The sequence below is a fragment of the Dromiciops gliroides genome, chromosome 5, assembly GCF_019393635.1.
Source record: "Dromiciops gliroides isolate mDroGli1 chromosome 5, mDroGli1.pri, whole genome shotgun sequence".
Lineage (NCBI taxonomy): Eukaryota > Metazoa > Chordata > Mammalia > Microbiotheria > Microbiotheriidae > Dromiciops > Dromiciops gliroides.
Window position 1 is genome coordinate 278,949,427 of NC_057865.1, and position 19,260 is coordinate 278,968,686.

At 44.5% G+C, this 19,260-nt stretch overlaps 1 protein-coding gene across 4 annotated transcripts in view; it reads right to left on the reverse strand.

Annotated features, from left to right (window-relative positions):
• The window catches only part of GNPTAB (N-acetylglucosamine-1-phosphate transferase subunits alpha and beta), a 77,245-nt gene that overhangs the window by 37,611 nt on the left and 20,374 nt on the right, over positions 1–19,260 (reverse strand). For all 4 annotated transcript variants that reach the window (XM_043966855.1, XM_043966854.1, XM_043966852.1 and 1 more), the window contains exons 3-7: positions 14,475–14,594; positions 13,695–13,736; positions 12,600–12,805; positions 7,612–7,676; positions 7,211–7,345 (exon numbers count right to left, since the gene is read on the reverse strand). In XM_043966855.1, the coding sequence (XP_043822790.1) occupies positions 7,211–7,345; positions 7,612–7,676; positions 12,600–12,805; positions 13,695–13,736; positions 14,475–14,594 (568 nt within the window). The remainder of the gene's footprint in view (positions 1–7,210; positions 7,346–7,611; positions 7,677–12,599; positions 12,806–13,694; positions 13,737–14,474; positions 14,595–19,260) is intronic.

A 19,260-nucleotide genomic window follows, 5' to 3' on the forward strand; every position in this document is an offset into this window, starting at 1 on the left:
CCTCAGACTTTCCAAATTCACATTTTCAGTGTATTTCCTCAATACAGTTGATTGTAGCGGAACAATCCCCCAAGAAAGGAATGCCAGAATGTCACCAGGCCACTGGCCCTGTGGCCACAGACCCTCTTCCCACAAGGACTCCTGGGGAATTGTTCTGAGTGCAGATGACAACAGGATGGTCAAACAGGCTACTGAATGACAAACCCAAGTGGCACGGCTGCTTGCAGGCAGGGCCAGGGGCCTGCTGGACAGCTCCATGGAGGGCCCCCCACACGACCTGCATGGCATCTCAATCAGTGCCGTAATTGTCTTCAGGGGCACAGCCAAAAATGAGTAGCATGAGGTACTAGGGATGAAAGCTGGATGTGTGTGTTTACGTAAGGGTCTCCAGAGGGGGTCAAATTCCAGACTACACCCCATAAGATAGGCGAGGCAGGGATGGAAGAATTGATAATGCTGGTTGCTCAGTATAGATAATTTCCCCCGACATGGACACCTTTCCTTTTCCTTCAAATGGGCATATTAGTAGAGTTCCTACGTATCAGGGTCACTTTAGAGACTGACAAGTGAAATGAAAAGAAGGGAGATTTTCCTGAATTAATAAACAAAGGCTGGAAGAGAGGGAAAAGGAAGAGCGCAAAGCCACCTCACACAACACCGACAAAACCACAGACACCACCAGGGCTGTGGGTGGTAGACAATATGGGAAGGAGGAGCAGGGCACCTGTCAATCAGGTGCTATGGACATCAAGCCAGAAAACATAGGTGAGATGAGGAGGATGAGCCGGCCACCTCTTTCCCAGTCACAGCATCATCTAGCAAAGACAACACAGCCAGATGCAATTTTCTGGCCCATTAGTTCTTCACATAAGAAGACTGGCTTCTGGCAATGAATCAAATATGTTACAGGAGACCTAAGCAGACCATGTTTGTTTGGCAAGAGCACTGCCAACCTGATCTGATGGGCACTACCTGGGCATTTAGGGAGGGAATACAATGCTCACATAAAACTGCAAAAGCAGCTCCTGTGGAAAACAAAACGACCCATGAAGAACAGTGGGGTAAGGGTCACCGGTGAGTCGGGAATGTGCCCAGAAGTCCTTCATTTTTACAAGAAAACGAAAGGGAACAGGACTGAGGACAAAAGCACCCAAAGGTAACTAGTTCTGAACACTGAGTTTGAAAGTGCCCCAAGGACTCTGGAAGCCCCTCTATGTATACAAAAAGCCAAGTCACACAACATGAGCAAGAAGGGAAACTTAGAGTAATACGAAGGACTGAAGTGTTACTCATGTCCTGAGAGGCAGAAGGGCCTGCTGCCCCTGGCTGGCCGGGGGCCCCTGGCCAAGTGGCTTAGCTCCTCAGTGCATGGCAAGGGAGCTTCCTCCTCCAGCCTTTCCTACCACGGTGGAGTCAGACTCCAAGAAAAACACAAAAGGACCCCTGCGGGCCACACGCTGACTTACAAATATGATGTCTGTTGTCATGTATGCTTATTTACTATGTTAAATATTTCCCGATTACCTCTTTCTTTCTTTCTTTCTTTCTTTTTTTTTGCAGGGCAATGAGGGCTAAGTGACTTGCCCAGGGTCACACAGCTAGTAAGTGTCAAGTGTCTGAGGCTGGATTTGAACTCAGGTCCTCCTGAATCCAAGGCCAGTGCTTTATCCACTATAGTGCCACCTAGCTGCCCCCCCCCATTACCTCTTAATCTGGTTCAGGCCATGCCTGGGAGGGAGGGCTGTGGGCTGCATGACACCCAGGCCATGGGTTTGGCCCCCGCTACCCCACACCAATGAAATCACAGCTCCTCCTCCCCTCCACCCCCAGGCACACTGTTGACTGCAATATACCCATAGAAGGGGCTGCATCTTCCTTCTCCAAAAGGGACTGTCAGGAGAGTATGCTTGATAATCCATGCATCAGGGGACAGAAGCAGAGGGGTGACGGTGGCTTAAAAATAAATGCTGGCTTTAGAATGACTTGATTAGAGGCTCTGCTTTGCTAGTCACTGGCTGCCTAACCTTGGATAAGTCCCATAAGATCACTAGGCCTTGACTTCCACAACCGCACAATGGGAATGGTGGAAAGAGGGTAAATTAAGTGATCTAAGGTTCCTTCCAGCTATAAATCTTATGTACTATGGCAGGAGTATATGATTGTCCATACAAGGGGAAAGGATATTGGACACCGAATGTTATTAACCAATGGGTATACAGACAAATAACCAGGGACTTCAGAGAGTCTGATAAGTTCTTGACTTGTCTGGTTTAAGACTTAATCAAGGGGCAGCTAGGTGGCACAGTGGATAGAACACCAGCCCTGGATTCAGGAGGACCTGAGTTCAGATCCAGCCTCAGACACTTGACACTTACTAGCTGTGTGACCCTGGGCAAGTCACTTAACCCTCATTGCCCTGCAAAAAAAAAAAAAAAAAGACTTAATCATGTTGGGGCAGCTAGGTGGCGTAGTAGATACAGCACCGGCCCTGGAGTCAGGAGGACCTAAGTACAAATCCAGCCTCAGACACTGACTAGCTGTGTAACTTAACCCCAATTATCAAAAAAAAAAAAAAAATACTCTCTTGTAAGAACAAAGAAGAAACAAGGCAGGAAGGACTCTTAGGAGGACCTACATCCTGACTAAGGAGAACCAAGTTAGGTGCTGAAGTGCAGGGACAGAAAGTGACACTGAAGCCTGTGACCCCCAAGAAAAGGATTCAGGGAATCACAAGGATGGTGTGTCAGGTCAGGGGGCAGTGTGGCCAACTGGGCGGGAAGCTCTATGACCCTGGCACTTCGGAGACCAGAAGCTGCAGGCAGGGGCCACTCAGGCATTATTCCTTGCTGCGAGTCTCCCATGTCAGTAAAATCTCAGGTTGGGAGAAAAAAAAAAAGTTTAAATGGAACATTAACTAGAAAAGGAGGATCAGATCTGAGCAATGTTAAAAGTAACCTGAAATACTTTGAGTTCTGCCACTGAGCCCCTCCCCCTTCCCCCCTTCCCCCCCAGGGCTGGCGCTGTGTCCCATTTTTACAGCTCCCTCTTTCATTCCCTAGGATTCCCTCTTCTCCAGCCAATCTCACAGAGGACTCGGGCGGGTACTCAAGTGGGCAAGCCTGGGGCCATCCAACAGGAGCTGCCGCAGCTTCCCTCCTCAGCCTCATCCTGTCTCTTGTCCTCCTGCTGCATTCTCCGCCGGCTCCTTCCCATGGGCCTAGAGCATGCTCAGGGCCTCCTGAGTCATAGGAAAACCTTTCCCTGCACTCAGGCCCACCAACGATGTTTCCTCTCTTCTCTGCTTCACTGCCCAAGTCCTCAAATGAGTTTTCATCATTGCTCTCCTCTGCTGCCGACTTGTCAACCAAACAAGGCTACTTACTCCTCACGTTCCCACCTCCCTGTCTTTGTCCTCACTGTCCCCTGTACCTGAGCACCATATACCTTTCCACCTCGCGTCTCCCCTACCCCGTCCCCAGGATAAATTCTCATCTCTGCTTCAAATGAGCCCGGCCAAACTAAAATGTCACTGCAGCCCTGATCTCCTCTGTCACTGTCAGCAATGGCCTCCTCTCTGTGGCCCTCAGTAGCTCTCGGCAGACCTCAGGTGGACTTTCTCTCATTTCATATCCTCCACTCATGGCCAAGCTCCCTGAGAACTAAACTTTGCTTCACCTCCAGCACCAAACACAACTCTGTACACAGAGGACACCTAACCACCCATCTTTCTAGAATCAGCTTATACCTTCAAGAAAGCACCGAGTTATCAGGGAAAAAAAGGAGAGAGTGTCAACCTTAGAGACATAAGACCTGGATTCAAGTTTCCCCTCTGAGACAAACTGTGAGTGGGTCACTTCAACCCCTCCTTTATTTTCTGTCCTCTTTCTATGTATCCCTAGTTTTTAGGCCCAGGGCTCAGCACTTGTATGGTGACTGTTTCCCCCAAACTTAGCACTATGCCTCTATGAGACATAATGCCAGCATAATCCCAGGACACATTAAAAACAAACAAAACAAACCCTACTGGGAAGGAAGGGTTGAAATGGTCTGAAAGGGTCCTAAGACTCCCCTGCCTATGAGCAAGGGCTTGGCTTCACAGGGAAGGGGGGAGGGGGGAGGAGAACCCACTCACTATGAACATCTAAAAGTGGTAACGCAGAAAATGTTTCTGTCTATAAAATGAGAGGGCAGGACAAGGTGATCACTAGGGTCCGTTCAGCTGGTATCATCATGTGCTTGCACAAATGTACACATTTCCTGGTAACTTAATAATAAATCCCTGATCAGAATTCTGAGTCCACAAGGGATGTGTCACTTCTTTGTCCTCTGGTATCACACACTGAGCAGCACAGCCTAATCTGGGACATTGTGAAATCTTATACAATCCCCAATAATCCCAAAAGGAAAAGAAAGGTTTATTGAAAAGAACCAATGTGGCTGCCAGGTGAAATATGCCCCATTTCAGGTCTGAAAAGAACCAGTCTCTAATTCAATGTTGTTATTTTATAGACAGAGGAAAGTGAATCTCACAAAGCTGAGATTCAGCTATGCCCCGACCAAGATGGGTAGGAAAGAAGAGATGGATGTAATGCTTGAGATGGATAATAAGCCTGATGAATTCTGCCTCTGAAAGAGAATGACCTGAAAATCTGGGAAGGAGAAAAAATGCTGAAAGAGAAAAGCAGAGCCCAAGATAAGAAGGAAGAGAAGAGGGGGCTCCACATTCATCCCCCTTTTTTATACAGACACAGTCTCCAGGTTCTCGGAACAGCTCCTGCCCTTTGGAATGGTTCAGAGACAAGAGATGGCGCTCCCTGATGACATGCCCCACTTCTCTCTGATGATAACCTGTTTGGTCCTGGAGATTTCCTCTCAGTTCATTTAAATAAATGTGGAGCCCAGACACAAGAACCTGGCAAGCCTGATAGGTGATTCACTCTACAGAAAAGCTCTAAGTATTAAAACGGGCGGGGGGGGGGGGGGAGCAACAGCACTCTAAACAAAGGAAGGAGAAGCAGCAGATGCAGGTTCACAAAGAACTAACCAGTTCATTTTTGAAGACTGAGAGCTGATCCTCATGATAATTCTTGGGAACAAGATGAGGAAGGGTGAGCTGAAAAACAGACCTACTGGAGGGGCCAACACCACGGGGAAGGCCTCCAGTGGTAGGCAGGGCACTGTCCTTACTTGGAGGAATACACAGATCCTGGGCTCATCATCACACTTGCAAATGAAACACCAAAAGGCAAAGTGCCAGATAAGCCAGGCCCCTATGTACATAGCTATCACCTCATTTAGAGATCTTTATAATCTTGTGGCTGTGTTGTTGTTGTCTGTCTTTCATTCTCAGAGAAGATAATGCCATGACTTGCAGTAAATTGGATTTAAGTGAGGGAGGACTGTGCATGGGTTACCAACCTCACTCTCTTCTCCAGAGCCATATGGATCCAGTGACAAAATAGAGATCAGGACAACTGGAGATGGCCCCAGATGTTTAAAGCAATGGGGGTTAAGTGACTTGCCCAGGGTCACACAGCTAATAAGTGTCAAGTATCTAAGGCCAGATTTGAACTCAGGTCCTCCTGACTCCAGGGCCGGTGCTTTACCCACTTCACCACCTAACTGTTCCTAGTTGCTGTGATGCTCACACTGAGCCAGCTTACAGATGAGGCTCAGGTGCATTATCCTGACAGGTCTGAAGGAATGACAGGGAGTAACCGCCTGGACCCTAGTGGGGCTAACTAAAGACCACGTTAGTTCTGTGAGCATCAGATCTTTTCCCTGCTGCTGCATCTCTACCAGCTTCCGTCCTGCTCTGAGCTCTCCACCCAATCAATGCAAAGAAAAACAAGACCCCATAAGCTCCTGCTCCATACAATTCTGTAAGTGAGCACCAACTTTTCTCAGCAGGCCCGTCTCCAGTCCCGTGGGGGCATGTGTCCATCAGACTCAAGCATGACCACTATGCTTCTCTTGACCTCTGCCTTGCTCACTACAAACCTCATGTGACAATGCCTCAATCCGCACACCAGGACACACGGAGGCCTCACCTGGCCAGCAGCTGCCTGACTACTGCCAAGCTTGCTGGCTGCTCCACCCACCTGTCTAGACTGCTCATTACCCCACCTCTGCAGGTATGTCTAGTCTCTGGTTTCAGCAGTTCTTGGACTGGACCATCTCTGGTTTCTGAGCTTTGGCTCTGAAAGGTTTAAAGCATCAACCACACAAGTTTAGAATGATGGAGGCTTAGAACTCATGAGGAAAAAAAGAGCAAGAGGGAGGTTTTACTCAACTACAGAGTCTGGAAAAGCCAACAGTGAACCATGGCTGCCCAAAACTGAATCCAGGTTTAGTCAGTGTAGTCTCCGATCCTTGTCACACGGCCCACCTTCCCCAGCTACACTCAGTAGTCTCCCATCTCTCAAATTCCTTGTGTGTGAAATGCCCCCCGACCTCCCCTCCATCACCTGGAGAATCCCTGATCCACCCCCATGGTCACCTCCTCCCTGAGGTCTCCCCTGGCCTGGGGCAGGTATTCAGCAGCCTTTCCCATCAATTTTCCGATGCACTTTCCATAAAGATAAGCACTAAATTATGAAACCCTTTTAAACTCTGAACCTCCTCCATTCAGAGACCAGGGCTCTGCTCACAGTAAGTACTCAATACAGAGAGAACTTTTTGTTGGTGAGGTAACACAGCCAGCTCCTGGGAGAGAAACAAGCCCTAGGTCCTGCCTATTTCTGTGCATGTGTGCGTGCACATGTGTGTGTGTGTGTGTGTGTGTGTGTGAGAGAGAGAGAGAGAGAGACAGAGAGAGAGAAAGAAAGAGAAGGGGGGAGACAGCCTCAATAGCATCAGTGGCCATTTTTAGGAGACCTGTCTCTAAAACGATACCCTCGTCCCCCTCCAATCTGCTATTTCTAACACACAGTAGGTGAAAACCGTGTATAAAGAGAGTAAACCAGAGCAGGCCCTGGTCACATCCCCCCCACACACTCTGGCTGCTCCCAGACCCTCATCTGATCTTTGCCTTGGTTCTGAACCCTGTCCTGGAAAGCCGCAGTGACCACAAGGACCAAGGCTGAGGACTCCCTGCCTTCTTCCCCTGGACCCACATTCCATTCACGGAGGGGGCCCGGGGCCAGTCTATGTTCTTTAATTAATGTCCGGTTCCTCCTATATTCAACTTCCCTCCCCTCCACATCCTTACCAGTGTTATTTTAGAGGACAGGTTCTCCGGGAGCTTTGCTCTCAGCTGTTCTGTTTCCTTGAATGTTGGTGGAAATCCGCTCAGAAAAGCCAAGTCCCGCATCAGCACCAGGCCTGGGACTTCTTTGTCTGTCGTCTGAAAGAAGACAAAATACATCCATCCCAGTTCTATGGCTTTTTCACTTTAGAGCTCTATCTGTGACTCGTGGAGAGGACCTCAGAGATGAGAAAATGAATGAAGACGTCACTCTGCACATGCCTCAGTCACAGTGCCAGGAGCAATTTAGCTTCACATTAACATTAGCACACCAGGGAGCCGAGAACACGAATGCCAAGAGCTTCTCCAAGCCAAGGGGCATGGATCTCTGATGCTGTTACACGTAAGTAACGTGGGTCACCTACCAGGTAGCCCCTCCACACGGACTGTTTGCTGGCTCCTTTCAGCATTGCAGCCTGGACCTCTTCAACTACAAAATACAATCATGACATGGAATGAGAATCCACTCTGTGCCAAACACACAAAACAAGTGGAGGACAAGCTAGCTGGGGGGACAAAATTAAGACGCAAAATTGTTTTGGAACAACACAAAACACTATAGACTAAGCAAGGCATTGAGACCCCCCGAGACGTCCACTAGTGCCAGAGCAGTTCAGGAAGGCTTTGACAAAGAGATGATCCGCAAGAAAGTCTTTTAAAGCATGGGCAGGATGTGGGCAGGGCTGTCCAAACAGGAGCGACAACAGCAAAGTTACAGCAATGGGAAATTAGGAGCATTTTCTATATTGGGGGCAAGTTCAGATAAAGGCAGAGACGGGTGTTAGGGGCTCGGCCAAAGAACCAGAGTTGTGGATTGGTTGTTACAGAGAACTCCAAGGGCATGAAACTCCCTCTATTAATCTACAACTTGCAACCTCAGAGATGTTCAGGGACAGACTGGCCCAAGGTCAAATAGCCAAGACGGGTCAGAGCATCTTCACACAGTAGATGGTTGTCTCTAAAGTGGAGAATAATGATTAAAAAACTAGGATAATGGAGCCTGGATAATTCAGGTGGGACTAGATGATGAAGCATGCTAGAAGCCAAGCCAAGCAGTTTATACTTGAGACAATAAATAAACCGACAATAACCATCAAAGAATCGTAGATTTAGAACTGGGAGGTACCTTCAAGGCCCACTCTCTTTAACTTTACAGATTTGGAAACTGAGGTCCAAGGAGGGATCACAGAATCAGACATCCCACTTGGAGGAATTCTGGAGGACAACATCTAGTCCCAAGGTGAAGTGACTTGTTCTAGGTCACACCGGTGATAAGCGGCAGAGAGGAGATTTGAATCCAGGCCCTCCAAGAGTAAATCTAGCAGATTTCCTATTTCCCCAAGCTGCTGCTCTTTTCTAGACTCATATTTTATGGCAGGGGAGTGAAATAAAGAAAGTGAAGATTTTGCAGGGATGGACTGTGACGGGAGCAGTGGTGTGCTATGGTGGATAGAGCTGGCCTCACAGTCAGCAACACTTGGGAACCAGGTTCCACCTCTCACAAATACCAGCTGCACTGCCCTGGGCAAATTACTTAACCTTTCAGGGCCACGGGCAGCAAGGCAAAAGGCCATCTGCTTTGGTTGAGGTGGCTTCCCCACGGAGATCCCCAAGACCAAGAAATCATAGGTCCAGACCAAAAAAAAAAAAATCTGAAAATGCCACGCTGGATGATTACAGGGACAAGATAGTCAAGGGTATAAACATGTAGAGGAACAGTGGGAAGGGAGAGCAAGGAAGAAAAGGAAAGAACAGCTAGAATTAAGGGTTGGATTGAGTGTCGAGTTGAGAACTTGAAACTACAAGTTTAACTGAAAGCAGAATTCAGACAACTGTCCCTTTAAGTCTTCTTCTAGCTCCAAAAGTCAATAATTCAGAATAATTTGATATTGCATTAAATTAATTTCCCACTTGGATGTCACACCGCATTCAGTCCCAATCACAAAACTATAGTCAATTCTATCTCTTCTCAAGCTCAAAATCTTTAAATATCAGCTATACTACAAAACCCAATAGGGTTTGCTTCACAGAACTAATAAATCACAACTTAACTTTATTTTCTGATAAAACTTAAGTGATCTCACTTAAAGCAAATTCTAAATTTAAAAATCTGAACTGACAGAAAACATAAGATTTCTTCAAAGTGAACTTAAAATAGAATTTGATTTACAGAACTTTGTTTTACCCAGAATGATTAAGGATGAGATTGATTGTGTAAAGTGGGGTAAGACCTATTTCAGAAGAGCTACAACTCTGGACTTGCTAGCTGGCCTTGAGGATTTAAAGAACTGCTACCTCTGTGACTCAGAACTCTGAAATTCCTCTGTGACCAAAAGTCCTGCCCCTGTGCTCCCAGTGCAATATCCCTCTTTGGACAATGCTCCACTCCCTAGACTTCTAACTCTATCAGCACCAAATCAGTCCTCTACTATTCTCTACCCTTGAATATTTTGCCTCTTTTCCCCTTTGTCCATCAAGCCTCAACCTTCGTTTTCTACATTCTTACCTGTATCATGTTAAAGTGTGTTTCAATAACCACTGGGTCCATTACCAATTTAGGAAATCTAATTTTAACTGGATGCTCACCACTATATATTAAACTCTAAGTTCTTGACCTGTAGAAGGCTATACTGTATTTTGATAGAACTGGTTTTTTGTAATCAATCAATCACACACACACTCCTTTATGTATTTAAAACCATGATTCAGAGGAGGCAGCCACAGACTGCCAAAGGAATCCATGGCACAGAGATCGGTTGGTACTAATCCATGGTACGAATTCCTACATTAAATCCTCTCTTCTTCCCAGATTAACTCTCTACCACGCTCCCTTCAGTCCCAAGCTTCATCCTCTCAAAGCCCCTACAGCACACATTCTGTTTTTTTATTATTATTTTTTACAGTATACATTCTTCTTCCTTCCCACCCAAGACAGAACTTGGCCTCCTCATGTAATGAGACGAAAGATGTCATCCACCACAAGCTCCTTCTCCCCTCGTCCATACCTCTAGTCCCTCACATTCTCCTCTCTTTTCTCTTCCTGTGGTGGCCAGCCTCCCTGCCAAAGCCCGGCCCACCCCTCGTGCCCTGGACCCCATTCCCTGTTGGCCTGGGAAGCTGGGCCATTCGTCACTGTGGCCTCATCTCTTCCCCCGATTCCTACAAGCACATCCAGGGTTCTGGATACTACAAAAAACCTTCACAGACCTTGCACCACCATCAAGCGATCACCCTTTCCTTCTTCTCCCTTGCACAGCCAAACTTCCTAAGGGTCATCCAGGCTTGTGGCTTCCATTTCCTCACTTCTCAAACACTTCAGTCATTGGCAGACAGGCCTTCTCTGCTCTCTCCAAGGGTACCCATGGGCTCTCTGCTGATCAATTCTCTGGCCTTTTCTTAGTCCTCATCCCACTCTTAACAAAGTCTAGGAGGGGGATACAATTCTTCCACCAAAAACTGAAGCATAAAATAATGTTTATCAAAGATAAACAAAGTACCATGTGAGATCCAATACTAATGATTGGAGAGGGAGTGAAATCAGGAAAGGTGGTGGGCAGAAAGCAGAGGCAGGCCACTCCACATGTAGAGTACGTGATGAGTAAAGAAATACAGGGTCCAAACAGGGAAACACACAGTCAAATTTGGCTAGAGTATGGAGTCCATGGAAGGAAGGTATATGAGTTTGGACTGGAGAGGAATTAAGGTGGCACCAGATTGTAGAAAGCCTTGAATGGCAGGACAAGGAGTTTAGATTTTGTTCAGTAAACAATAAGTAGCCACTACAGGTCTGAGACAGAAGTATATCTAAGGATAAGATGATAGAGGTGTGAAAGCCTGGCATGTGAAAGGAGCAGAAATAGGAAGCCCCATTAAGATACAGTCTTCCTTGGCAGTCTCAGTCTATGACTAGGATGACTGAGAGAACAAGGTCAAGGAACTGGAACCCAGAACCCAGGTGAAGAGGTCAGATGAAACATGGTGTAGCCAAGTGGACAAAGCTCTGGAGTTGTAATAAGAGATACCTGGGTCTGAACCCCACTTCTGATACTTGCTAGCTTGTAACCCTGGGCAAATCAATTAACCTGAAACTTGTTTTCCTCATCTATAAAATGGGAACAATAATTCCTGTAACTTCATAAGGCTGTTGTTTGGCTCACATGAGATCATTTATGCAAGACTATATAAAAACAATAATAATTGTGGTTGTTATTATTATTAGTTATTAACAAGGAAGAAGGTCTCTTGCCCCAGAGAAGGAAAGAAGGGAAGCAGAGGTGAGAACACAAACGGCTTTGGAAGGAGGGAGGAGGGGAGTTTTAAGTGATCTTGTCACAGATGACTTTGCTACCTGTCTGTAAAGCAGCAGGCCAAGGTCGCCTGTTGGGGGCAGGGTAGGTGGGTGAGATGAAGGCTTGGGGAACACCACCACATGACCAGGTCAACAAGAAAGGAATCAAAGAGCTGCCCTGCAGCAGTGCGGGGTGTGGCCACGTAGAAACATTTATACTATACTGTGGTGGGGTGGTGGAGAGTGGGGAGCATACAATACAATGCTGCTGTTCCCTGTTCAACTCTCCGTAGCCCCATTTGGGGTTTCCTTGGCAAAGATGCCAGGGTGGTCTGCCACTGTCTTCTCCAGCTCATAGTCCAGAGGAGGAAACTGAGGGAAACAGGTGACTTGCCCAGGGTAACACAGCTAGTAAGTGTCAGAGGCCAGGTTTGAACTCAGGTCTTTCTGACTCTAGGCCCAGAGCTCTATCCTCTGTACAACCTAGTTGCCCTATACAACATAATGGTCAGTAGCAAAAATTTGTAAAAGCTAAAAGTCTAAGGTAAAACTATCACCTGAAGTACTGCATGGCATTGTGGAGAAAGAACTGACCTAGGACTGAGGAGAATAGGGTTCAAGTACAAGCTTGGACACAAACAGGCCATGTGACCTTGAACAAGCTGTGAACATCTCTGTTGTAGGAGCAGTCTCTTATGACTCTGAAGTTACAGAGAAGGCACCGACCTTCACTGGTAAAGGGAGTTTCCTTATATGGGGAAGGAAACAAGCAATTAATAAGCACCTGTGTGAGTTCCCTACAGCAATAAAATCACAGTGCAAGTCCAATCCCTATAGAAAGGGAACTACATTATCTCTCCCTAAAACGGGACTGAAAGCACTAGCTTTTTAGAAAATCACTTTCTCGACAATCATTTCTCTAAAATATTTCTAAATCATTTTCTGTTCACTAGTCTCTTTTTTTGGTTCTTCTAACACTGATTCAATTGTGTGCGAAATATTTTAATACAAATCTCAAATGAGCTAATTGCTATAATTTCTTCAGACCAATAAAAAGGAGCTTACCTTCCTTCTGACCATCAAAAACGACGACGGAAACATTAGTTGATGGGTTTTTAGGTTTGGCAACGTAGAACGTGTCACTAGCTGATTGCAAAGAAGGGTAAATGGACGGCAACTCCTTCAGACTGATGTTGACAGGCAGGGCAGGGTCCAGTATGAGCATGGGCACTTTAATGCAGTGGGTGAGCAAACATTCTAATTGCTTTTCACTGGAAAGAAATACCAACATTATCATTAAGAGCGCTGAAAAACCAATCCAACAATGAAAGGTATAGTGATGGTGTTCAATTGTGCTGCTTTTTATCTGTATCCTTTGAAAAGTGAGGAGGATTTACTGACAAGCATTTTTATCAAGAACATCAAGATTCAAGGAAATAAAGACAACTTTAAGGTTAGTGTTTCCCTTCATTTCCTCCCAGAATAATAAAACTAGCTACTGATCTGGATTAACATTTTAAAAATAATTCTTACACATTTATTCACTGTTAGGTGTCAAAGAAACTAATAATTCACATCCTTACAGCATCTGAGGCTTACAGCATCTGAAGTGCATTAGAGGGGAAAAAAAAAAACCCCAACATCATTATCTGCAGCTGTGTACAAGTTAGCCTCATTTTGCAGTTGTGGAGTCTGATGCTGGGAGAGACCAACCCCTGTCCACAGACACAATGGCAGAGTAAACTAAGTTACATCATCGTCAGCGTCACTGTCACCGTTGCAAGGCCTCCTATATCCCAGTAGTTTTCTTTGGCTTCTTCAGAACCTTCATTAATCACTGTAACTCCTACCTGCCCTTCTCTCCCCCAAATAAATGGTTTTACCCTCAATCTGAGGCCAGAATATGCCACTAGACCATGATGTGACCAAATCTAGTAGCATCAACTTCATAAATGGCAGGAGAATTCATGGCTTGAAACTCTTTGTCCTCTCAAATATGTACTGACCAGTGCACACAAATTATGACTAATATGGAATATCACTATTACATACATTATTACTATACATAATGAATATAGTATAGTATGACTATAACTAATATATAATAATGAAATTGTTTTTATTTTTCAACTCTTACTCAGAGAAAATGGATAAGATTACCTTTTCTTTGTGGGTTCTGTGGAATTCTTCCCAAGGATTTCTCTAAATAAAAACAATAAAATTAAGGTCACCATAGAATATATATATATATACATAAGGAAGTTCAATTGGTGTCAGAAAGAGAAACAATGTCTGATGAGCCAATTATGAGCAGTTAATGATGATAAAAGGTCAAGCATTTATTAAGCACTTACTGTGTGCCAAACACTAGATAACAGCAAAAAAAGCACAGTCCCTGCCCTCAAGAAGAATAAATTCTCCTGGGGGAAATAGTATATAATAATACGTCTAGGTGCATATAAGATAAGAGTATATGAAAATAATCCGAAAGGGGACGACGTCAGCAGATGGCAGGGACCAGAAATATCTTTTAGAAGGTAAGATTTGAGCTGAGTCTCCAAGGCAGTCAGGGAAAGAAACTAAGAGACAGGGGAGGGAGCAGCAAGTACATGCTACGTGGAAACCACCCCTCCCCAACAAAGGGGAGACAACTTCCTTGAGAGGCCAGAGACTAATCTGGCAGAATTAAAGTAACTAAAAATTAATTGTTTTAAACTTCCAAGAAAATGAGCCATTGTTCAGTTGAAGAGAACTAAAATCTATATCCTCATAATAAACAGACTGCTTACTCCTTTAAATGCCACAACTCTGAGGGGAGAATGGATGTGTTTACATTACCTTAAGATAATTTTGTGCTAGTCACCTTAAAGCCCAATCTCTCCAGATGCTGATAGCAAGAGGCTTTTGGGGAGAGTCATGGAGGGTGGGCTCCAAACTTACCTCATTGCTTCCTGCTCTTCCTCCATCTGTTCTCTCACCTGTCGCAGTTCTTTAAGCAGCTCAACATCAGTGCCATTTACCCAGGTGTAGACCACATCGATGGGCATAGGCAAACAGAGCCTGCAGGACAAAGGCCCATACAACACTGGTGATTAAATTTTCTACGTGTATTACAACAAAAACTTAGAATAAAAGTTTGAATCAACAAGTTATAAAAGCCTCATGATTAAGTTTCTAAAAGTGCCTGTTGGGCAGTAATGAACTCCATTTGTAAAGTACCAAATAGACACATTTTCAAAAACAGTGAAACCTCCTTAATTTAAGTCAAACTGGGGAAGGATCTACCCGAAGCAGCAAAAAGCTGCGCAGTTAGTATGTTGGGACCATTGATTTAGAGCTAGAAGGGACCTTAGTTTGGGTCTTAGCTTTTACATATAGCAAATACACCAATCTCCAAAGCAAATCGATATAGAAAAATCTCGATTTACACAAAGAAAATAAATGGAAGAGAGGGGGTAACTTTCCCTTTATAAAAAGAATTCATAATATAGTTCCTTTAAATAGTAAGCTATCCAATGTATTTAGAATTATTTGATTTATAATCAACTATCTTAAAGCTCCACAAGCAAGACACAGACCCTTGGCTAAGAAAGTATGCAGGCCCTTGAGGCCAACATTAATGAAGGAAAATGGAAATTAGCAAAATAATTATTTGAATGTAGATGGGCTCTTTTAAAGCCCTTTGAAAGCTTTTAAGTTGGGGCAGCTAGGTGGCATAGTGGATAAAGCACTTGCCCTGGATTCAGGAGGACCTGAGTTCAAATCTTGCTTCAGACACTTGACACTAGCTGTGTGACCCCGGGCAAGTCACTTAACCCTCATTGCCCCACCAAAAAAAAAGGAAGAAAGTTTTTAAGTCGAACACCTTCCCTTTAAAATTCTAAGAATGTTGTAAGATGATCTGCTGTGAATGACTTAGTCATTTTCAGCAATACAATGATCCAAGACAACTCTAAAGGACTTATGAAAAATGCAATCCATCCACAGAGAAAGAACTGATGGTATCTGAATACAGATTGAAGCATAATTTTTTTGTTCTCAGCTCCCCCCCCCCCCAAAGATAGTGGATATCTTTTCTAAATTACCACAAATGCCAAATTAGCAGGTTCTCTGGCCTGCTTCTGAATGATTATAAAAATATAGTTCATACATTTATGGTGCTTATTTCTTACTGTCATATTAAAATACTGAATTAGGATCTACAGCAGGGCCTTCTTTACCTCTCTTGGGTCATGAACCCTTTGGGCAGTCTGTTGAGTGAAGTCTTTGCATAGAAGGTGTGGCTGTTTTATAATCTACCTAGGCAGCTGAAATAGATAAAAAATGGAACAAAGACCATGCCAGAGTTCTACAGTAAATAGCTAATTACTACTGTAGAGCCCTAAGAGTTGACCAATTTCCTGGCAACTAAGGCATAAAAATGAAGCACTGGGGTACAAAGTACTCATTCTCTGATATGGGGTGTGGAGGAGGAAGGAAGGAAGAAAAAAGAAAGAAAAAAGAGAAAAGAAGACATTCTTGGGTTTAGTTCCAAGTATTCTTGTTATCAGAATGTCTAACCTTCTGATGTGATCAAGACTAGACTGAATAAAATGAGAAATGAGTTTAAATGTAAAGTTCCCCCTAGAATAGTAAAGACCACTGAATGGTGAGCTTAAGGCATTTTACTCTGAAGTCTTTTGAACACAGAAAGCACCCAATATGTGTTTGTTAATCGTGGTTTTTCCCCAGCCCCCAGACCCGTTTTTACCGATAAGGAAATTCAGGCGAGTAAAATGACTTTTCCAAAATCTGAACTGCAGTTCGGGATGCTATCTCCCCTCCATGCCTTCTCAAGCTGATTGTTTTGCCCACGTCCTCACACAAAGTCTCCACAGAGGATCCTCCCCATGGCCGGAGGCCTTCTTAGCGGTCTCTTCCTTTTTGCTATGCCTCAGTTCCTGTGTCACCCTCACTCAGGCTACCCATCTGCTAAGTCTTGCTATTGGAACATGACTGATACACTTCCTTCTCTGAGTCTATGGTTCCTGGATATCACTGATGTTACTTCCTGCAGTTAAATTATCTTTGAGATATGCTACACCTTCTTAATTGCTAATAGTCTCAAGTCTTCAAATAACAAGGTGTTCTATGATTCATAATCAAATAATATCACGGGAAGAATACTGGTGTTAAGTATTCCATATAGGGAAATTTAACAGAGTGACAAGTCTAGAACTCAGATTTCTCAATTCCCAGTGCAAGCGTCTTCCACATCAAATGGATAAAGAAATGAGCTTCCATGGGTTAAGTGAGAAAGCTCATGCCAGACAAACCTCATTCTTTATTCGAGGTTGAGTGGTATATCAGGGGAAAGTCCTCAGGACAATATACCTATTTCTCAGCAAAGCATGTGACAAAATCTTGAGTGTTTTGTATTTAATTTTCTATAAACATTGCTTCCCTGCAAGTGTTCTCAGTTGGCAGGCACGTTGGAATCAAGTCTGGAGATGGGCAAATACTGTCCTGATTTTTTTTTAATGGAAAAAGGGGACAGCTAGGTGATACAATGGATAAAGCACCAGCCCTGGATTCAGGAGGACCTGAGTTCAAATCTGACCTCAGACACTTGACACTTACTAGCTGTGTGACCTTGGGCAAGTCACTTAACCCTCATTGCCCCACAAAAAGAAAGAAAGAAAGAAAAAGAACATGGAAAAACTGGAATTGGTCATAGGGCAGGTGACCAACAAGGTGAAAGGCCTGGAGATCACACCTTCCATTCATACAGAAAAAGTCCTCCTTGTTTAGCCTCATGAAGGGCTGGGGATGGGGATACCCCACTGTGGAAACCTGTCCTGCTTAGTTCTAAGAGGCAGAACCAGGAACACCGGGTAGAATTGTAGTGGCAGAAAGAATTCCCTAACAAAGGACTGCCCCTGTGACTTCATAAGTGTGGAAACTCCCAGGGAGGCAATTCCCCCCAGCAAAGCAGCAGCTCAAGGTAGTGGAGTTTCCCTGGCCACAGAAAAGAGGTAAGTCCCTCAACCAACATCACACAGTCAGTATGTGTCAGAAACAGGACTTGAACTTAGGTTTGACTGAAGCCAGCTTCCTTCCACACCATACTACTGCTTCTCAATATAATGGAGATGCTACAAAGCAGGTAGGCAGCAAGTTCCCCATCACTGGACATCTATGCAGAGGCTAGATAATATCTTGGGGATATTGCAGGGAAAGATTCATGCTCTAGGGAAATGAAAGGCAGGTAAACAAACCATGAGGGTCCCTTCTCCAAGATTATATTTCATTCCCCTGCCAATGAAACTACAATGAATGGATTCTACTTCCTACCACAAGCAAGTAGTCTGTACTCCTGAGCCTACCACAGCTGGGGGAGGCAAGAGATCATAGTAATCACTCACAAACAGTCCGGCTTAAAGCCTTAAGTGTTTTGGGAAGGTCCCCAAATCTAACACTATAAACTGCCCAACCTTGTCTAATCCCATAAAGACTTGATTATTACTCTTGTGAAATAGTTCCTAATGCAAATTTTAACCCTCCTGGAAGTTTCTGCTGCATATTAAGTTTGAGGTTATCTAATCTCATTCAACTCAGGCTATAGGAAAATGTTCTTTCACAAAATTCTCAACTCATGCTTGATGAAAACTAATCTGGTGGGGCATCCATCAACCCCTATTGTCTTCATGTGGTTCAGTGACCTGGGCTGGATAGTCTTAATCCTCAATTCTCCACCCTCCCATAAGTCATGGAATCAAAGACTCCACCCCCACCCCCGATTTTACACATAAATGGGTAAAACTATATTTGAAACCAAAGTCCCAAAGCACAATGACTTGACTGAGGTCGCCTAAGTGGTCACCAGCAGAACCAGACTAATATGAGCCTAAGAAGAATGCTAAAATAATAAATCTGAGGGTGCTTGGTGTTCGTCCTTTGATCTTGAAGAGGACCAATGACATCAGAAGGATGATGTCTTAACTTGAAAGTGAACTGGATTTAAGGATGGCAGGGCTGTGCAGAGTCATCTGAGTGCAGTGGCGAGACAGAGCCCAGGATGACTGGAGATGCAGGGGGAGACCTTGGCCTTTGGAAGCTACGGTCTTTCCTTCCCAGATCTCAGTTTGTCTGAGGCAACACCCATTCAGTGACTTAAGTAAATATCAAACCTAAAGCTGAAGGGTGGGAGGCAGTAATCCTTGAGTTTTCAGAAATGTAAAAGGGGCTCTAAGACCAAAAACTGTGAGAACCCCTGCTCCACATGAATGTAATTCAGCTTGGGGGGCAGGGGGGCTGCAATGAGGAAGGCCTGAGGGGCTTCTGTATTAAATCATTTGGCCTCCTTTCTTATTCCTTGGAACCCTATCTTCCAACACATTTTTCAAGGCCCTAACTGTGCAAAGAGGTTACCAAGTATATGATTATTTCATTTGGAGGGGTCACACAGTTTTTCCTCCAGTAGAACTGTCCACTTCCTCATCTAACAGATATAACATGTGAACAACAATTATCTTGGTTATCCTTTTGTCAAGGCTCATTAGGAGCACTTCAATAAGAAATGAGAAACTGTCCCACAAAATAATCTTTTGTTATCTTTGATGCATGGTACGTAGAACCAACTCCTTTACTTGCCTTATTCAAAGAGGGGCGATATACTTGTCTCCTAGTTTCATTTTTGGCAAGAATATCAAGATTGATATGATTCCCTGGAGTAAGTTTGTCCACT